Source organism: Empidonax traillii, unplaced genomic scaffold, assembly GCF_003031625.1.
Source record: "Empidonax traillii isolate 1590-97213 ecotype Southwest subspecies unplaced genomic scaffold, ASM303162v1 scaffold1347:size381947, whole genome shotgun sequence".
NCBI classification, from domain to species: domain Eukaryota; kingdom Metazoa; phylum Chordata; class Aves; order Passeriformes; family Tyrannidae; genus Empidonax; species Empidonax traillii.
Window position 1 is genome coordinate 36,528 of NW_020956540.1, and position 18,740 is coordinate 55,267.

General features: G+C 35.1%; 1 protein-coding gene across 2 annotated transcripts in view; it reads left to right on the forward strand.

The window, feature by feature from the left end:
* The window catches only part of PDS5B (PDS5 cohesin associated factor B), an 81,637-nt gene that overhangs the window by 33,459 nt on the left and 29,438 nt on the right, over window positions 1-18,740 (forward strand). For both annotated transcript variants that reach the window (XM_027906728.1, XM_027906729.1), the window contains exons 13-22: window positions 886-967; window positions 4,010-4,058; window positions 5,592-5,731; window positions 5,807-5,922; window positions 6,905-7,010; window positions 8,623-8,783; window positions 9,408-9,531; window positions 10,311-10,469; window positions 11,236-11,304; window positions 15,009-15,145. In XM_027906728.1, the coding sequence (XP_027762529.1) occupies window positions 886-967; window positions 4,010-4,058; window positions 5,592-5,731; window positions 5,807-5,922; window positions 6,905-7,010; window positions 8,623-8,783; window positions 9,408-9,531; window positions 10,311-10,469; window positions 11,236-11,304; window positions 15,009-15,145 (1,143 nt within the window). The remainder of the gene's footprint in view (window positions 1-885; window positions 968-4,009; window positions 4,059-5,591; window positions 5,732-5,806; window positions 5,923-6,904; window positions 7,011-8,622; window positions 8,784-9,407; window positions 9,532-10,310; window positions 10,470-11,235; window positions 11,305-15,008; window positions 15,146-18,740) is intronic.

Consider the following 18,740-nt stretch of genomic DNA (forward strand, 5'->3'; position numbering starts at 1 on the left):
AAACCCCAAAGCCTTCAAATACTACAAAAACTGTTTGAATATTTGATGTTTGAATGCCCTGTACTTCTTGTATCGCCTGTCTAAAGATACAACTCTTACCAAACTAAAATGAATATAGTATATTAAAAATAAAAAGTTAAGTGTTCTAGTGATTTTTAGTGTAGGATAAGTGTAAATGCAGATTGGATTCTTTTCAGTACTTATTTTCAGGCAACAAGTAACTTCTGAGTTCTATGGTTTTCATATGCAGCAGTACTCATTTTAAAGATACAGTTTATTCAGTTAGTTAAATAGAACTTTTTACTTGTGGATTCTGTAAGTTTTTTAAATGCAGCTGTGACCCTTTTTTTATTTATATGGCTTATTTCTGAAAGCGTGCTAATTTTGTATTTTGTTGAATTTCTCTAGCGCATCTCTTACAAGTTTAATCATGTCCACTTTTCACAATGTATTCATCTAGTAACTGCTTCCTGTCTGCAAGAAAAACATTGTTTTGATGATAAACATCTTAAACATCTGCTTTAACCTGCTTTTGGAATGTTTTTAGAAGAGTGATTTCAGGCTTGGACAAATGAGTTCTTAATGGGCCGGGCACCAGTTACTTCCTGCTGCCTACTTCTTTTAAAGGCAGTATATTTGAGCATCTGAAATAGAACTTGTTTCAAAATCTCACTTTGTTCCAGTCTAATATGACCAAGTAAATTTTGCATATTATCCTGTTAGGAAACATGTAACCTTTGCTCACACAGCAGCCGAAGTTCAGATGATAAGTACAGTTCTGAGTCTGAAGTTGAAAAGAATGCCAAGACTCGGTTTGGACTGTTGTGTTATTCATTGAATAGACCATTTTGACAACTCTTTTAATTTTTTAACTTTTTTTTTTAGAGCATTGAATGAAATGTGGAAATGTCAAAATCTGCTACGACATCAAGTAAAGGATTTAGTTGACCTAATAAAACAACCTAAAGTGAGTTCAACTTACCTTTATCCCCTGGTGAACATACAGTTTTAGTTAGTGTAATTAACTGGTTTTTAATTCCATTTATTTGATTATCTCAAGCTTATTTTTATTAACAAATAGAAAATATTGTGAAAGTTAACTGATACCACTAGATACCACTAGACTACTCTTGCTGTAGGAAATGTGTATACATTTTGTTAGTAAAATTGAAGAGGAAAACGGATGTTAAAGAAATTTCTAAAATATTTTACCAGTCATTTTAATATTAAAATATTTTCTCCGATGTTTAGTTACATCTTGCCAAGACTGTTCTGGCTCTTAAAAGAGGGCAAAACCAGCATATTATTTTTGACTGCCAAATCAAGTAATTAAGAAAAAGTACCTATATACTCTTAACTTCTTATGTATGATTAGTAATTTTGAAGACACTGGAGTATTTTTTGTCCCAACAGGTTGCTTGTTCTTTTCCCTCTTGGAAACTTTTAAAAGATTGTATTGGAGATACCACACTACAATTTATTTTCTTGTTTACAAATTTGCTTAGAAGGGAAAAAGAAAAAAATATTTTGCATTTAGGGTATTTTCATTTTGTAAATTTAGATTTACTTTAGTTACATTATGTTCATACTCGTGTTTAGGGTAGAGAAATTATAAGAAGAAATTCTTGATATGGTTTGGAATATAATTAAAACTTAATGCCAGAAGTTTGATCTGGAGCTTTTTAAAAAGAAATAATATGAAGTAGAAAGTGTTGCCATGCTCACATATCTATGTGTCTGTGTGTGTGATTTTTATTTTCTATATACATATATAGTCATACTGTGGTAAATGTAATGAATTATCCATTTGCCAGAATTCCCTGAAGCAGGAAGGGTGGGTAACTGTGTGGTTGGATCATCTAATTCTGCTTAGAAATGCTATTTTCTTGCCAACAGGGAGACTGCAGTGAAATTCATAATTTCTGACTTAGTGTATTTAAAATGTGCTGTAATGTATTAAATTCTAAGTGCAGTAAATGCTAGTACAACAATAATTGATTGTATTTCAGTGATTATATTAAAATAGTTTTCATGTACTATTTTTTATTCTTTGGTGGATTAAATACATTTATGAATTTAATACCAGAGTTAGTTTCTTGATATTTTCTACATTTCAGTTGAAAGTGAAATTTCAATTTTTCCTTTTGTTTTCAGGGAGTTGTGGTGAAGGTTCTTTCTCAGTTGTAAAATATCAAATATAAGATGGAATTAAACATGTAGGTTTTGATAAATGCCAGCATAAGCATTGCATTCAAGACCATGTATGCTGTTGACATGTTTGCATTTGTCCATCTGGATTTTATCCTACTTTTTGCTCTTAAATGCTAATTCTCTACACTTCAGTATTCTCTTGATTAACAAGACTGCATGGGAGAATTTAGGGGGCTTGTGATAGTCTGAGGTGCCACTGAAGGCAGCAAAACAGTTTTGAGCCAGGGAATTTGTCAATTAACATAAATTTTTAGTTATTTATTTTGGTAATGAGAAATGAAAGCAGACAAATAAACACTTAGAGAAACAGCTTTTGACTCCCCTTCAGGCACCTCTCTTGCCGCTTTGCAATCTCCAGGCCCCTCACCACTCACTATGCTCTGTCCCTTTGAGATGATGGCAGCACGGGGGATGTAGGTCAGGGTATGGTGGTCCTCTTCCTTTTGCTGCTTATTGTTTCTTACCCACTGCTTCAGCATGGATTTCTCCACTGTCTCTTCAAAGTCATACTTTCTGCAGTGTCTCCTCTGTTTTTTCAGAGGCACTGTAGGCTCCTCTGTTTGAAATTCTGGTGTATGTTGAGTTGGTGAGTTGGTTATAGAACTGGCTGGAAGTGACTTTGACTGGTACAGGGCAGTCCTGGCTTCCTCATACATGAGTCACCCCAACAGCCCTCTCTTAGCCCAAAACACGCTCATTATGTCCAAAGCAGTTGCCTACCTGTCTTTACCATAATTTTTATTTTTGTGGTGCTCCTTGTGTGGCTTTTTTGGGGGTCCCCACAAGTGATAGTTAATACAAATTAAGTATTGAGTTTAAGATAAGACTGCATTTTCATAACCATAAGCTGAAGGGGCATACAGTCCGGGCATTGTGAGATCTCTCAGAGATAAAGAGGAATGAGAGAAGTAGCGTACAGAAGTTACCACAATGAAACTTTGGTTAGGTAGTAAGGAAAAAAAGAGTTTCACTAAGGGCAATGAAATATGGGAGCAGGTAGCCCAGAGACATTGTGAAATCTTCATCCTTGTAAATACTTAACATGCAAGTAGATAAGGCCTGAAGCAAAACATGATCTAAGTTGGCCCTACCTTGAGTAGGCAGTTCAGCTAGGTGACCTACTGTAGTCACTGCCAACCTACGTTGTTCTGTAACTATAAAACTTGGAGCTTCCTAATCTACTGTTTTTTCTCATCTTAGAAAACCTATTTGTTGTTTAGTGAAACTCTACAGGTGTTCTCCATTTTTCCTCTTCAGGGTCTCCCAGGCTAAGCACTATTGAGGAGACTGAAAACATGTTAAGAAACTTTTCATTACTGATGATCATAATTTTCCTAACCTGAGGCAGAATGGACGTCAGACTTACCTTTAAGACAAGTTACTTTTCTAAAGAGCAAAAGCATAAATTGCAGCTCTTGAATACCATTGCTGAAGGAGAAAGGTTAAATAAAATGACAGCATTCTTTTGACATTGTACACCAGGCTTTAGATGGAAAACAGTTAATAATAACCCATTTGAGCTGTCCATAAGTTATATAGTAGATTGAAAAGTAATAAAGATACTGTACATAGGTATATGTGAGACAGGGATATTGAAGGTATGATCTCCCTTTTATTTCCTGTAACTGTCTGGCATTAAATTTGCAAGAGTGGTTTTGATTTCTAACACACTGATGTGTTAGCAAAATGGGTGCTGACTTACTGATAATACAATATGGAATCCTTCTCACTCGATCTTCAAGTGGAAATAAATAATGTAAAATGTTTACTTAATCCATTTTTCTTTTGTGACTTGCAGACTGATGCCAGCAGTAAAGCTATATTCTCAAAAGTGATGGTTATAACAAGTAAGTCAGTAAAAGTACTTTCACTATCTAAAAATTACCATTGAACTATATTGCTTTCTTGCTTTAAAAAATCATTTCCTATAATCTTATGAAAAGAAATTTTGCAGCAGATAAAATTTAAAACAAATCCTGATAAATGTGATGTAGCAATATGCTTTAAAGAATGAAGGCAACTCTATGCAGAATTACTTTCTTAAGAAGTCATCAGTCATGAAGCTGATCACATAACATTTTGGCTGCATCTGTTGTGGACAAAATCTAAATGATCTAGGATATTAATTTCTATTTTAGCATTTATTATAGAATATATATAATGTTAATAAACTACTAAGCTATGTACTAACTTACTTGTCTTTTGAGGTTTTGGTAATATAAATATCATTGAGTGAATGTAAAAGGCTTTGGATTTCAGTAGCAGGGAAGGCACTTTGGAAAATGAACAATTTCTGTGTGAACTGAACTATCAACAAAGTAAAAACCCACCAACACCAAAGCAACACTTTTTGTTCCCCCAAGCAAACCATGCCAACAACATTAAAACCAGTATGAAGAAAAAAACCTTGCTTTGCAATCCTGAAATTTTGTTTGTAAATCCACCTTTTTTAAAAAAATACCATCTGTTCTGACAAAAAATATACTACTTAAGACTGTAAATTAAAAAAAAAAAAGTGGAGAAAAACCTGAACCTTACTGCTTCATTGGCTGTGTTCCAAATCTTTGTTTGATCTACCTTTTTTTTTTTTTCCCAATACTTCTAGTTCTGAGTTGCAATAAAAAAATACAGCAAAACAAATTCATAGCAGAGCTTGTTTTGAATTAACTACCTTGTACTTCTATTCCACATTCTGTCCAGGTTTGCTTAAACTGACTGCGGGAAAAACATGAAGCACGCTGAATAGTGTGCTGATCCTTTGCCAGTAAATTTTCTACCCATAATATAAAATCTAAATATAAAATAAGTATGTAGTTTAAGACATGCACTTTAAAAGCTCTTTTTTTAATGTTTTAAGCTGTTGAAAAGCTTACGTTTAGTAAATGGGTAATTTAGCAAAAGTACCCTTTTGATGTTTTTCATACTTGTCACATCAGGTGATCTATATACAGAGTATATTTTGCTGTGGAGTGTAGGCTTTGCATTCTGAGGTCAACTTTAGCTGTTAATATTATTAACAAGAACAAGGAGACTTGCTGAAAAATGAATGTGAAGGGCGAAGAAAGCAAATACTGAGGGGAAATTTACAGAAATTAGTGTCCTTATAGATATGTCTGCACATTTTGAGGTTATTGTGATTTGTGATTTTTTTTGTGGTTTTTCTTTTTGCTTGTTTGGTGGGTTTTGTTTGTTTGTTTTAGTTTGTTGCAATTTTTTCTTGCTTTTTTGTGTGGTTTGTTTGGTTTTTTTGGTGATTTCCTTCCTGTCCCTTTCTTGGCTAATTTAAGCACACATAGATGATTTCTTTGTGTGACATTCCAAACTTGTGTAATTTACAATACTTGTGAAAATAAATTTTGATTTATTTTGCTTATTTAAAGGAAACCTTCCTGATCCAGGGAAAGCTCAAGATTTCATGAAAAAATTCACACAAGTTCTAGAAGATGATGAAAAAATAAGAAGTCAGTTAGAAATGCTTGTTAGCCCAACATGTTCTTGCAAACAGGCTGAAGGATGTGTGGTAAGAATTGCTTTTAAAAAGTGAAAAATTTTGGAACAGAATTGATTAGAAATTTAATGGAAATTTTTATTTCAGAGGGAAATAACAAAGAAGTTGGGCAATCCAAAACAACCAACAAATCCTTTCCTGGAAATGATAAAGTTTCTTCTCGAGAGAATTGCTCCTGTACATATTGATACTGAATCCATCAGGTATTTTTGTGTGTGTTGTTGGCTGTAGATTACAGGGTCTGAAATTGGGGTTTCTTACTTTTGCTTTAAGCACAAGCAGTAATGGATTGGTTGGATGTGGTTTAAGGCTTGGTGACCTGCAGTATTTTCTACTGTTTCATGTTGATAGGGGATTTCATGTTCTTGTTCAGAATATAGCCACAGAAACAAATGAATTATCATTCAGCATAACTGGGACAACCTGTCAGTTAAAAAGGATGTGTTGATGATGGATAAAGTCTAGTTTGTGACCAGCTGACTTGTTTTCAAAGAAATTTCTGTCTAGGCTATTCAGCTGAAGCGTTCCACCCAGAATATTAGCTCATAGTGACATAAACAGTAATTTAACTGAGGAAATAGATTACGGTGATGAGGCATCAAAACTTTAGGGAATTGTAAGACAGTGAAGTTACTGGAGGGGGGGAAATGCAATTGCTGAAATTATTATTTAACAGCAGTATTTGAGATAAGCTTGACTGTCAAGAGGAAATATGCAGGAGATAAGTCTTTTAAATTTATAGTCAGCTCCTAGCACAAATGTTTAATGATCAGTTTTTTTCATCTTGGTTAGAGACTAAACATTGTAAATAGTTATTTTCAATCAATTATTAAGAATCTCTAGCAGGTAATAACCTCACCATAATTCTTACTCGAATTTGTTGCTTGTAATGCTCCAATTGTTTTCTTATTTTGGTGATCCTTCCAGGGTCATTTGAGTATAGTTCTTAATTCACAGTAGATAAATGTTTATTAATTAAATGCTCATAAGTTTTGAGTTGGATAAGGGATGAGGGCAACCAGATTATGTATGTAGTTGACATATTGTTTTAAAACATATTTGTTTTAAAACAAGCTTATATTTTAAATTAGTTCCTTTGATAAGATTATATCTCAAACTTATTAAAACAGTGATATATGGTGGAATTGCAGTAAGTACAAGGTCATATTTTGTTTTCCTTTTCAGTGCCCTTATCAAGCAAGTAAACAAGTCCATAGATGGAACGGCTGATGATGAAGATGAGGGTGTACCTACTGACCAGGCAATCAGAGCAGGTCTTGAATTGCTAAAGGCAAGTATAGTCATGGCGGTCAGTGAGTATTTGAAACTTTCTAGAAGAACTTTGTTAAAATAAATTTTTAATTACCAGTCATACTCTCTAGCCATAAGCATGTAGTGCCTACATGAAAGAATACTGGTAATTATTTTTTGTTCTCTATGCTTATCTTATATGACACATAAGCAAAGTATTTTGTAAATAATTTAGAAGCTTTTCTGGAAGTCAGAAGTAGTTGTGTGGGAGAACAGCAGCAGTTGAGTTTTCGTTATTAGAGTGTGAATTCAATGATTTGTGAATATAGTTATATTAGTTCTGGTACTGGTATACTTGTATATCAGTACAATACTGCGGTTTCTCAGAGTTCCTCATAAATTACCTCAATTAACATAGCAAACCCCATCAAAGGTCCAGCTTTGGGTTGATTTCAGAGGCCTGAAAAGCTATAGGACTACCATACTGAAGTTTTCAGAGTATTTTAGATCAACTAAGTACTGAATAGATTCACCTGAGAGCGTATGGCTCTTTAGTCAGATGTGCACGTTTAGATAAAAAGTGCAAAAAGCCAGTAGCACAAAAATGAATCTGAGTAAGAGTGAGCCATGTTGTGAAGGACTATATATTTGAATGAAGGCTTTCAGGTCAGTACTTATGTATTCATAGAAACTGGCATGACATACTTAAGACTAGACTGAATAAAGTGGTCTATCCATCATGACAATAATTTAGAAAGCACAAATATAGGAGTCCAGCAAAGAGAATGGCATGCGATGAAATGGGGAGGAAAGTGACTTGGGTAAACTAGAAAACCGAAGAAGTCTCTAGATTTTGAGGATCGTTTCTCTGCCGTGAGTCAGAATATTACTTGGAAAGATGCTAATAATCAACAGCCACTTTGAGAAGGCAAAATTTCAGGGAGAAACAAATGAGGATTTCTTTATTTCATTTTTTTTAACATGGGAGGACTGTCATACTTGAAAACAATCAAGTCCAAGAATCTGAAGGAGAGGTACAGGATCTGCTAAGCTGCTGTGGAAAGCTTGAGGGACTAGAGACCCTACTGGGTATGTCTGTGTTGCTGTTTTAGAGATAGGAATTTCACTTCAGAGCACAATCAATTGTTTCACTTAGCAAACAAGCGTGAAGTTTGGGAGCACACAAGCTGGATTCCTTTCAGAAGAACAAAATTATGAAATGGGCTTCAGAAGCACATGTTGTGTTGCAGTGGCTAAAGTGGATTCAGTTGGTCTAGAAATACTCTGAAGTAAAACTCCTGAAACATGGATATTGCTTCCTTAGCATCAGTTGTGTTTCTCTAAAGAGCTGCTTCTGCTGTAACCCAGTACTTGCTAATGTAGATGTAGCCACTGAGAAGTACATGTTCACAATAATAGAAGAAATTGAGACCGGAAAAATAAATTAACGAGAACTTGTATAAAGACAGAGAAGTTTAGGTGGTATCAAAAAAAAAGAAGTCAGAAGAAGAGAGTCGTGCATCATGGGACAAAACCAGGCAGAGTGTTGTAAATATTGCAGTCTGACAGTGGAAGATGATGCTTGATGAAGTGTCCTAATGTAAGTGGAGCTTTAAAAAATAATTAACATGTCTTTCATCATATTTTGGCAGGTACTTTCGTTTACGCACCCTATCTCATTTCATTCAGCTGAAACTTTTGAATCTCTCCTTGCTTGCTTGAAAATGGATGATGAAAAAGTGGCAGAAGCTGCATTACAAATTTTCAAAAATACAGGAAGTAAAATTGAAGAAGACTTTCCTCACATACGATCGTAAGTTGCATATCTTCCTCTGAGTAGTGTTTGTTACTGTATCAGATTTTGGAAGTTCTCTTCCTTTTACTTGTAGCATTATCCTGCGTTCATGTGGAAGAAAGTATTTCTTCAGGTAAAACAGGAAAGAGATTTTGAATGACTGTAAAATCTAGTGCTTTTTGAAGGATGGAAGCGAAATGAATATATCCAAAGTAGTGACAGCTAATATGTCACTGATACTGCTATAATTTATATTTTTGTCCTTCAGAATTAGTTGTTTTTTCCTGAATTTATATATATATATATATATATATATATATATATATGGCAGTGTAAAAACATTCTTTACAATTTAATAGCAATGTGTAGGCAAGAATATTTCCAAAAGAAAATTTAATAACTTGTGCAGATATAAATGCTTGTTTTACCACACAATATTATATCAACTCGCAAGCTATGTAAATAAACTTTTTTATGAAAGAAAAATAAAAAAGAAAATAAATTGCCCAAACCTTAGCACTTTTACGAGAGTATTGTACTTTATATGTGTATCTGCACTTTTTTTGCTAGTTTGATATTTTGGAAGATTTGTGAAAAGATACTTATCTCTTTGTTTTTTTATTTTGCTACACTGCTGTGTAGTGCTTTGCTTCCAGTGTTGCATCATAAAGCTAAAAAGGGACCCCCTCGTCAAGCCAAGTATGCTATTCACTGCATCCATGCAATATTTTCCAGCAAGGAAACGCAGTTTGCACAGATATTTGAGGTAAAATTAAAATAACAAAGTTACTTTTTATTGATCTTTTATATTACATGTGTAAACTAAGGGATGTATTGACAACTTGTAGTTAATTTAGAAAAGATGTTTTTCCTTCTTCCTTTTGTTCTCATAGTTTTGGCCTGAAAAATGGTAGCAGAGCGTGTTTTTCTATCTAATGATCCATCATGTTCAGGGTTATGTATTTTAACAGTTGATAGAATGAAACAAAGTGTTGGACTATGTGCTAGAACCATGAACTATTTGTGGAAAGAGGATCTGTACACTACTCACCCTTGTTGAGAATGGCCAAAAAGTATTTAAATGGTTGCAGAAATTATGGAAAACTGAATTATGGTAGTGACTAATTAAATAAATCTTATAGCTATAACTGCAAATGTACTTTTTAATTAGTGCCCATCAGCTTCTTATCTTGAAGGCTGAATCATAGTCCGTTACTGAAATTGCTGTCTTGAGATGTAGTTCTCTGACAAAACACAGGCTTTTTAATCTATTGTTTCCTAAGTAGTCCTGCTTGAGCTGCTACTTTTTGAACTATCCAGATGTGATAAATATTTTGCCTGTCATCTTGATGTTTCTTTTGATTTGTAGGAGACTTTGTGTGTTGGTCAATGTGTCTTTAGATCCAAATAGTCAATAGCTCTTTTAGAATTGTACTTCTGAAATAGAAATAGACATGAACAACTTGGTACAAAGCTGTTATTCCTGTCTCCTCAATAAGACAAAGATTGTATCAGTAATGCCTGAATTTGTTGCCTTTATTCTAGCCACTGCACAAAAGTCTGGATCCAAGCAATTTTGAGCATCTCATTACGCCGTTGGTTACTATTGGCCATATAGCCATGCTAGCACCTGATCAGTTTGCTGCCCCTTTGAAATCTTTGGTTGCTACTTTTATTGTTAAAGATTTGCTAATGAATGATAGGGTAAGTATTTTAGTATTAAGATTCTGGTTCTCCTGTAGTATGATACTCAGCAAGTGCTTGGGAAAATTTTTGGCATGCTGGTTCTACTTTTTGCATATGGTTGTCCTTTGATTTCCATGTGTACTGTTTGACTCCACTGAAAATCCACAGTACAGGAAAGGGCAGTACTGCCAATTTGGTAGACCTTACAAAAGTGACAAGCATTTAATCGCTTGTGACTTGGCTTTTCTTAAAAATGGGAAAATTGTTATAACTTCACTCAGTTTCTTATCTGGAGTGAGCAAGTTCTGATTTTTTATAGTAAGTATAATACATTTGAAAGGAAAATACACTGTTTAAAAGGAAGACAATTTTAATATTTGAATACTTTTGTATTGATAGTGATTATAAAGTCAAAAACTGAACTTGTGCATTGTTAGCAGTTATTTAGGGAAAGGTTTACTCTCTCAAACTATGTGCTTGAGGTTCCAGTCTACTGGATATGGAAACTGGAAGTTACTTTGAAAGCAGTGGCTATCACAATGCAAAGCAATAGTTTTCAGGTAATAACGACAACAAGAACAACAAAACCCTTTATTAATCTTAAATTTGCTGATACTTGAATAGTGAAGTAAGAACAGTATCTCACTTCTGAAGTGGTTACTTCTATAAGATACAGACCAGGTAGTGCTGCTGTATTGTTTTCAGAAGCAAACAGAAAAGAGGAGGTTACAGCAAGTTTCACTGAAGAGTAACGGTAGTGTAACAAGTGTAATATTTGGTTTAGCTTCCAGGAAAAAAGACAACAAAACTTTGGGTCCCAGATGAAGAAGTGTCTCCTGAAACGCTTGTTAAAGTAAGTAACACTTACTGTAATTTCCTGTGATTGTGTGTATAATAATAAATTCAGCTAATTGTCTGGATTCCTAAAGCTGTCAACTGCTTTTCTTTGTTTCCTTGTCATCTTTCTAAAAGTAGAAAACAAATAAATATTTTTAAATTGAGGTTCTTATCAGAATACCCATTTTTGATTGCCAGAAGAAAAGAATTTGCTTTTGAGAACGTCTTTTCTGATTATTATTTTAGATATAAATTTTCCTATACACTTAATAAATTTTTAGTATGGTTTTTTATGGACTTAGTTTTGTTTTGCAACACTTAGATGTGGCGTAGATATCTGGCGTACTTGAAGTAAAATTATTTTTTTCCCTCCTGTTCAACATAGGAGTTAAATACTTTAGAAACTTTGTCAAAAGTCTTCCTTTTTCCTTTTGAATTTTTTTTGACATTCCAAGAAACTTTCAGTGCTGTTTTGGCATAAAGAAAACATGACGTTTGAATTTGTCAGTCTTCCTCAAATGAATAAATGTGTTATATTGTCTTTATCTGTGTGCAGTTTGTATCAGAGGAAAAACTAGATTTAAGAAAAAAAAATCACTTAAAAATGGTGGGGCTTTTGTTTTGGTTTTTAACTTTAAAATGTCATCTCAAGCTTGTTGGAATAAAATTATTACATCTTCTGTACTTTGTAATAGATACTGTCCCTCAGTTTTTCACTGAAGTAGAAATAGACTTATGCTGTGGAAAATATATTCTGTATCTGATTTTTGAATGCCCTTCAGAACAGGGGTAGATTTTTGCTTTCGCTTTTTTAGAATTAAAAACATGTTTGTCTTTTGTAGCATGCTGTATTTTATAGCAGTCATTTAATTTCCAATGCCTTATCAGTAAAGTTGCTTTGATGGTTTTAAAAAGTTCTTTGCCTTCTCTCTTGAAATTGTTCAAGTCTTCATACCCTACATCCTTCTCTGCTGGTTTAGTAAGTACTTTGGTTTCCAGCTTGGTACAGAACTCATTACTGGAATGGCTTGATTTTGTTTGGAGTTGATTCATTACCTTTTCAGTTGTCTGACTACAGCAAGGATATTTTTCATATTTGTGCAATTCCATAGTTACACAGTACACTCCAAAAACTGTTAAAAGAATGCATGTTTGTTTTAATTTCATGAACTACTAGTTTAAAATAGACATGATTTCACTTCAGTGATTCTACATGTAACTTGAAGTAGTAAATATTAATTGGGTTTTTTTACATTTTTAATGATTTGTGAAGCTGTAATAACTCTCTAGAATGTTCTTTTATGTTGATAAAAGGTTTCATACATTTGACTATTTGGAAGGGAATTAGCCTATAGCAATTCTTAGGGTAATTTGAAGTTGAAACCAAGCCTGAAAATTGTTAAGAAGCATTTATTTGTAGGTGAAAACAGGTTATTGTGAAAATTGATTTGCAAATTTAATTAGCATTTGTTAGTACTGAGAAGCCTACATATAATGAATGCTGCAGGCCATGCCATTAGTTTATAAACGATTTCTCTCTGGCAGTGTATTTTTCTTCACTCTGGTTTTAAAAGCCTCTTTTTTCCTTTGTAATATAATTATATGTCTAATGAGGATTTTAAAACTAGGGAGTTGGAGAATGAAAGTGGGAATGACTGCTCAAGACAACATTTTAGTATTATTAAGCCTAACAGATTTAGACCAATACAAGCTAACATTAGTGTTTTCAATGCTAAAGCTTAAAAGAAATGGTGTATGCAGAGAAATGTTTCAGTACAGTATTAACTATGGCTTGGATGAATGATTGTGACATAAGCCATTAACTATGGCTTGAATTCCTAGGCCTAGCACTTGAGTTCTAAAGCAACAATCTCTCTCAAGAGTGACCTGTTCTGAGTAGCATGCACCACATAGTGGTTTAAGATTCATGTATTAGCAGTGATATTTCTTGTTTTCTTCTATGTCACTAGACTATAAGGTTTCTTATCCTATTTCATTAAGTACACTTTAAGTGGGGCTTTGTTTCATTTTTCACTACTGCACAAACAGTAGTTTATGGCTCTGAAAACTCAAGTTCCCTGGCTAAATACATCATTTATTTGAAGAATAAATAGAGGTAGCATGTTTCTGTCCTCCCAACAAATGGGAAGCACTGATGGTTCAGGTACTGATTGTGACGTGAAGAAACTGAATTTGTAAGCTGTGAAAAGATCTGCTGCTATTATTGTTATCTTATAATTATTATATTGATTTTATTGCTATAAAAATCTTCTAGTGGATACTTATAGCTGTTCTAGTGGAAGACCCTTTGAAAGCTAGGACAAGACAATTTCATCTGTCCCTCTAACCCCATTTGCATTTTGAGATCAGGAGTAACAGGCATCCTACCTCTTACTGGTGTTCCCCAGTTAGGTGGGGTAAATGTAAAAAGTAAATGGGCATTTGGGTGATAATCCTAGAGCTGAGATCTGAATGGATTGTTGTGATCAGTTTGTTACAAGGAATAGGTTGATTGTATGATGAATTTAATTTGGTGATACTGTGAATGTTTATATAAAAGTTACTAGAATTGCTTTTCCCATTAAAAAGTTGAAGATATGATGTACAAGAAGTGTCATGATTTTTCAGAAACTTCTGGGTTTTGTCTTTTGATCTTCCAAGTCTGGTGTTTTAGTTTGTTTGGGTTTGTTTTTTACTTTTTTTTTTCCTCCAAGGATGTCTGTGTGATATAGATGAGCATTTTCATTCTGTTGGAGGATACTCCTCCTTATATTCCTTATTGTCTCTGCTGTCATATTAGGAGGAAAATAAAAAGACAAAGGGATTCAAATACTAAGTAAACTTAATCTCTAAATTGATGCTTTATTTTTTACAAAAGAAATGTGAAATTATTCAGTGTTTCAGTGAAATTATTCAGTGTTTCAGTTGCTGGATTCTGCATACTGGCAGAAGCTTGCCTCAAAGCAGTTGAAGTTTCCATTGGCGAAAGACAAGTTATCCTAAGTACCAGGCTTTGAGGCTTTTCTTTAAATAGCTGTGAAAGAAATATTCTTTTCCAGGAGTTATCTTAGGACAGGTTGATACTCTAACAGTCAAAATGTTAATGTTTTTTAATTTACTTGTCTGAAACTTAAACTCAGATATTACATAGATAGAGAATATGTTGGGAATGTTTAAGCATGGGAATTTAGTGCCCAAGTTGCGGGTTCGATCCCCATATCGGCCATGTGTTTTAAGAGCTGGACTCAGTGATCCTCGTGGGTCCCCTCCAGGTCAGAAGATTCTGTGATTTGTAGGAATATAGAAAGATGAAAATGTGTTCTGCCTTTTGATCCAGTAACATTTTCACAGTTAGTATAAACTGTTTTGCCTATTCCATGACATTTAATGAATGTAAGCTCAATTAAAATAATGTTTTCAAAGGACAAAATGTGTGATTGCTTAGTTGAAAAAACAGTTCAAACTTTAATTAAATGCATCATTTTTATTTGCTGTAGTATGTGCTTGAGACTTTCAGTGAAAAATTGCTGTCAAGTGAGAATGTTTCTAGTTATTTTTCTGGTATTTAAATGAGTTTTTGCAACCCTGACAGGCTTGTGTTTGTAGCAGCAAAAAGTGCTTGGGAAAATACTGTGTGTTTAAATTAAGATAAAGATTATTTTAAAAATGTGGCTTATGGCGTAATTGGACTTTTTGAAATAAATTTTCTTCTTTTTTCAGATTCAGGCCATCAAGATGATGGTTCGGTGGTTGCTAGGAATGAAGAACAACCACAGCAAGTCAGGAACTTCTACTCTGAGGTTGCTAACAACAATATTACACAGTGATGGAGATTTAACAGAGCAGGGGAAAATTAGGTATGTAACAGATGGTAATGTTTTCATGTCTGTGATGCTGGTGTGGGGTGAATTTTAGTCAAAGTAGTACTTAAACTGTTCTGTTAGACAGCATAAAACTTATACATCTTGTTTCATAAGAACCAGTGGTAAGCTTGGCTGGGTTCTTCAAAAGACCATTGCTCATATTGCAAGAATAAACCGTGCAACTTTCTCCTTCCCAATAAAAATTGGTTTTAATTTTTTATGCGGCTTGCTATTCCCTATGTACCAATGGCTGTGTATGCCAAAGGCCAGTAGGTGGGATTTCTAATAAAAAATAATTGCATGTTGTAGGTAACCAGGTGGAAATATCTAGTATATAAGACACTTCTGTGTGACGGCAGGCTAATCTGTTGAGGCCTCTAAAAGTGAAAGGAAGAGGGAAATATGTAAAGAGGATTAAGTCTCAACAAATAATTTACCTTTTAGGTGACTGTCAGACAACTTGTTTCACTGGGTATCTTCTTAATCCTCTGTGGTAGGAGAAGTGACAAGTTGTCAGCTACTACTGCTTGCAAAAACGTTGAAAATTTATGTCAACACAAGCCATTAAGGGCATGAATGGATTGTACTAGTGTGAGTAAAAAGGTTTTAATTTTTGGGTAGAGTGTAATGTTACACGCTAATTAAGCAGATAGAACCCATGCTGTGTGTGCAAAATTGCAAACCTGAGAATTTGTCTAGCATGTTATCTTTGTAGTAACTGTGTAGTCTGTCTTGAAGGTCCTTTAAATAATTGTTTCATAGTTTTAAATTCTGTAATATGACCATTCATGGCAGTTGCTAGGGAGTTGAGTGGCAGTAATTTGGCTTTTCAGCATGACTATTTGGAGCATATGGTTGGCTTATCCAGTAATTTGTGAATAGATCAGTTCTGTAGGTCCTGGGTGCTTTCATGCTTGGAGTGATGATTCCTTATTGTGCATGTTTTAGAAATTTAATTTCCCCGCTCTTTTTGTACTCAGAAGCAGTAGTAGAAACTTTATATAATGATGTGATCAGTTCTCCATTATTAAATCAAGTTAATGGAGGACTAGGGATCCTTTTAGGATAGGGAGAAAACTTTGGTGACATGCGATGTTGCTCTGGAAGTAACCCTTCAACCCAGAGCTTGGAGCTCTGTCTGGGGAGGGATGATGAGCCAACTGAGAGCTTATGGGTTAGGACTGTAGAGCAGACTGGTATGGGTGACATCATAATGGGTGTCTGCTGGAGGCCCCCTGCCCAGGAAGAGGAAGGGGATGAATCCTTCTTTAAACAACTAGAAATGACTTCATGTATGCAGTTTTTGTCCCTCATGGGGAACTTCAAACACTCCAATATCCACTGGAGGAGCTACACAGCCATACATAAACAATCCAGGACACCACTGATGACAGCTTTTTGACACAACTGGTAGAGGACCCAATGGGGAGGATCTCTGTGATGCACCACATACTTGCCTGTTGGGGATGTGAAGGTTGAAGGCAGCCTTGGCTATAATGACCATATTATATGGAGTTGAAAATCTTGATGGCAAGAAGGAAGGCAAAAGGCAAGATCAGAGTGCTGGACTTCAGGAGAAAAATCTTGGGTCTCTATAAGAATCTGCCTGTTGCTAGATGAGCTTGTTGTTAATCCCATTGGATGAGGTCTTGGAAGGAAGAAGGGCCCAAGAAAGCTAATTAACAAATATTCAAAAATCATCCCTCAGTTTTCAAGAGTGGTCAAAGCAGAAGGTCAGGCATATATCTCAACAGAACTGCCTGGATGAGAAAGGAACTCCTGGCAAAATTTGAACACAAAAGGATTGAGAATAGTCCTGTGGAGTAGTATTTGGGGACACTGTCGGACATGAGCCAACAATGTGTGCTCACATACCAGAAAACCAGTCGTATCCTGGGCTGCATCAAAAGCAGTGTGGCCTGCAGGTTGAGAGATATGATTCTGCCCCTTTACCCCACTCTGGTGAGACCCCCTCCAAAGTACTGTATCCAGCTCTGGGATCCTCCACACAGGAAAGACGTGGACTTGTTGGAGTAAGTTCAGAGGAGGGTCATAAAAATAGTCAAAGGGTGGAGCACTTCTACAAGGAAAGGCTGAGAGAATTGGAATTGTTCTGCCTGGAGAAGTGTCTGGGGAGACCTTATAGTGACCCTTCAGTACCTAAAGGAAGGCCTATAGATGGAAGAAACAAATTTTTTATGATGAGGGTGGTGAAACACTGGAACAGGTTGCCCAGGTAGGTGGTAGATACCCCATCCCTGGAAACATTCAAGATCAGGTTGGACAGGGCTCCAGGTAACCTGCTTATTGCAGGAGGTTGGACTGGATGAGCTTTAACAGTCCTTTTGAACCCAAACTATTCTATGGTTGTATTAGTTATAGAGAAAGTGGAAGTAGAGATGGGTAACCTGGCAGGAATACAGAGACACCATCTGAGACACAGTTAGGAAAGCCAAATCCCAGCTGGGATTGAATAGTGACAAAGGCAAACAGAAGAGCTTCTCTAAGTAAGTAAGTGACAAAAGGAAGACTTGGGAAAATGTGCACCCACTGGTGCATAAGGCACAAACCCTGGTGACAGGACATGTATTCATTATTTTCCAGTATTACATTTTGGGAAAGCTCCAAACTGGTAGAAGGGCAGGTCTCCATTGTCTCTGTGTGAGCTACACTGCCAAACTAACAAGTACTCTCAAAACCTGAAGCAGAGAGATGATGTTTCAGGCCTTTTAGTTCTGCGTGGAACTTGGTGACACTTCCTGACCTTTATTCTTCAACCTTTGAGAATGCAGTAAGGATATCTTCTTTCTGGCAGTGCTTACTGTGTCCCTACTGTGCAAACCTGACACTGGTCCTTCTGAATTAGAGTAGGCTTTGGAAAAAGAGTAAAATTGTCTATTCAGTACAGAGCATAATCTTTTAAATTGTACTTGATATGAGGTCATTCGGTGTGAGTCAGTTTTTGTGTTCATGGCTTGCATTTGTCTTTGAAACAATGTATAATTTACTAATGATAATGAAGTGAAAGTGGGAGGGCTCAGGAGACTTTTGACATTTTTTAGGCCCTTAGTCATAGTGTAATCATCTTGGTGTTATTGTCCTCATCAGCCCTAAAAATGACTCTGCCCCTAGACCTCTTTAAATCTACACAACTTTACCTTTCAGTGACAGAGTAAGGGAACGTGGCTTTTTTACATTTCAGAGCATGGTTTAGCATAGTGTCAGGTAAAGTCAAGGTCCTATTTGGAAAATAAATAAATCCCTTCTCTTGTTCATCCTTCACACCTTGAAGTAGTAGGACTGATGACTGTTGAATTGCTTTTAAATCAACACCTGATTTCTTTGAGGTGTTAGCATATGTAGGTTTAATTCATCAGTCTTGTATTTCTTTAATACTGAATTTTACCACTAAATAATATTTCAACTGTCCTCTCCAGGTCTTTTTTTTTTTTTTTTTTAATTTTATAAGTCATAAACAGTTTTATAAAATTCAGGATTACACTAATTTCCTATTTGTGGTTAGGTTGAATCAGCTAGGTTGAATCTTGCATGTCTTTGTAGTAGGATTTTAATTTTAGTCTATACTAAA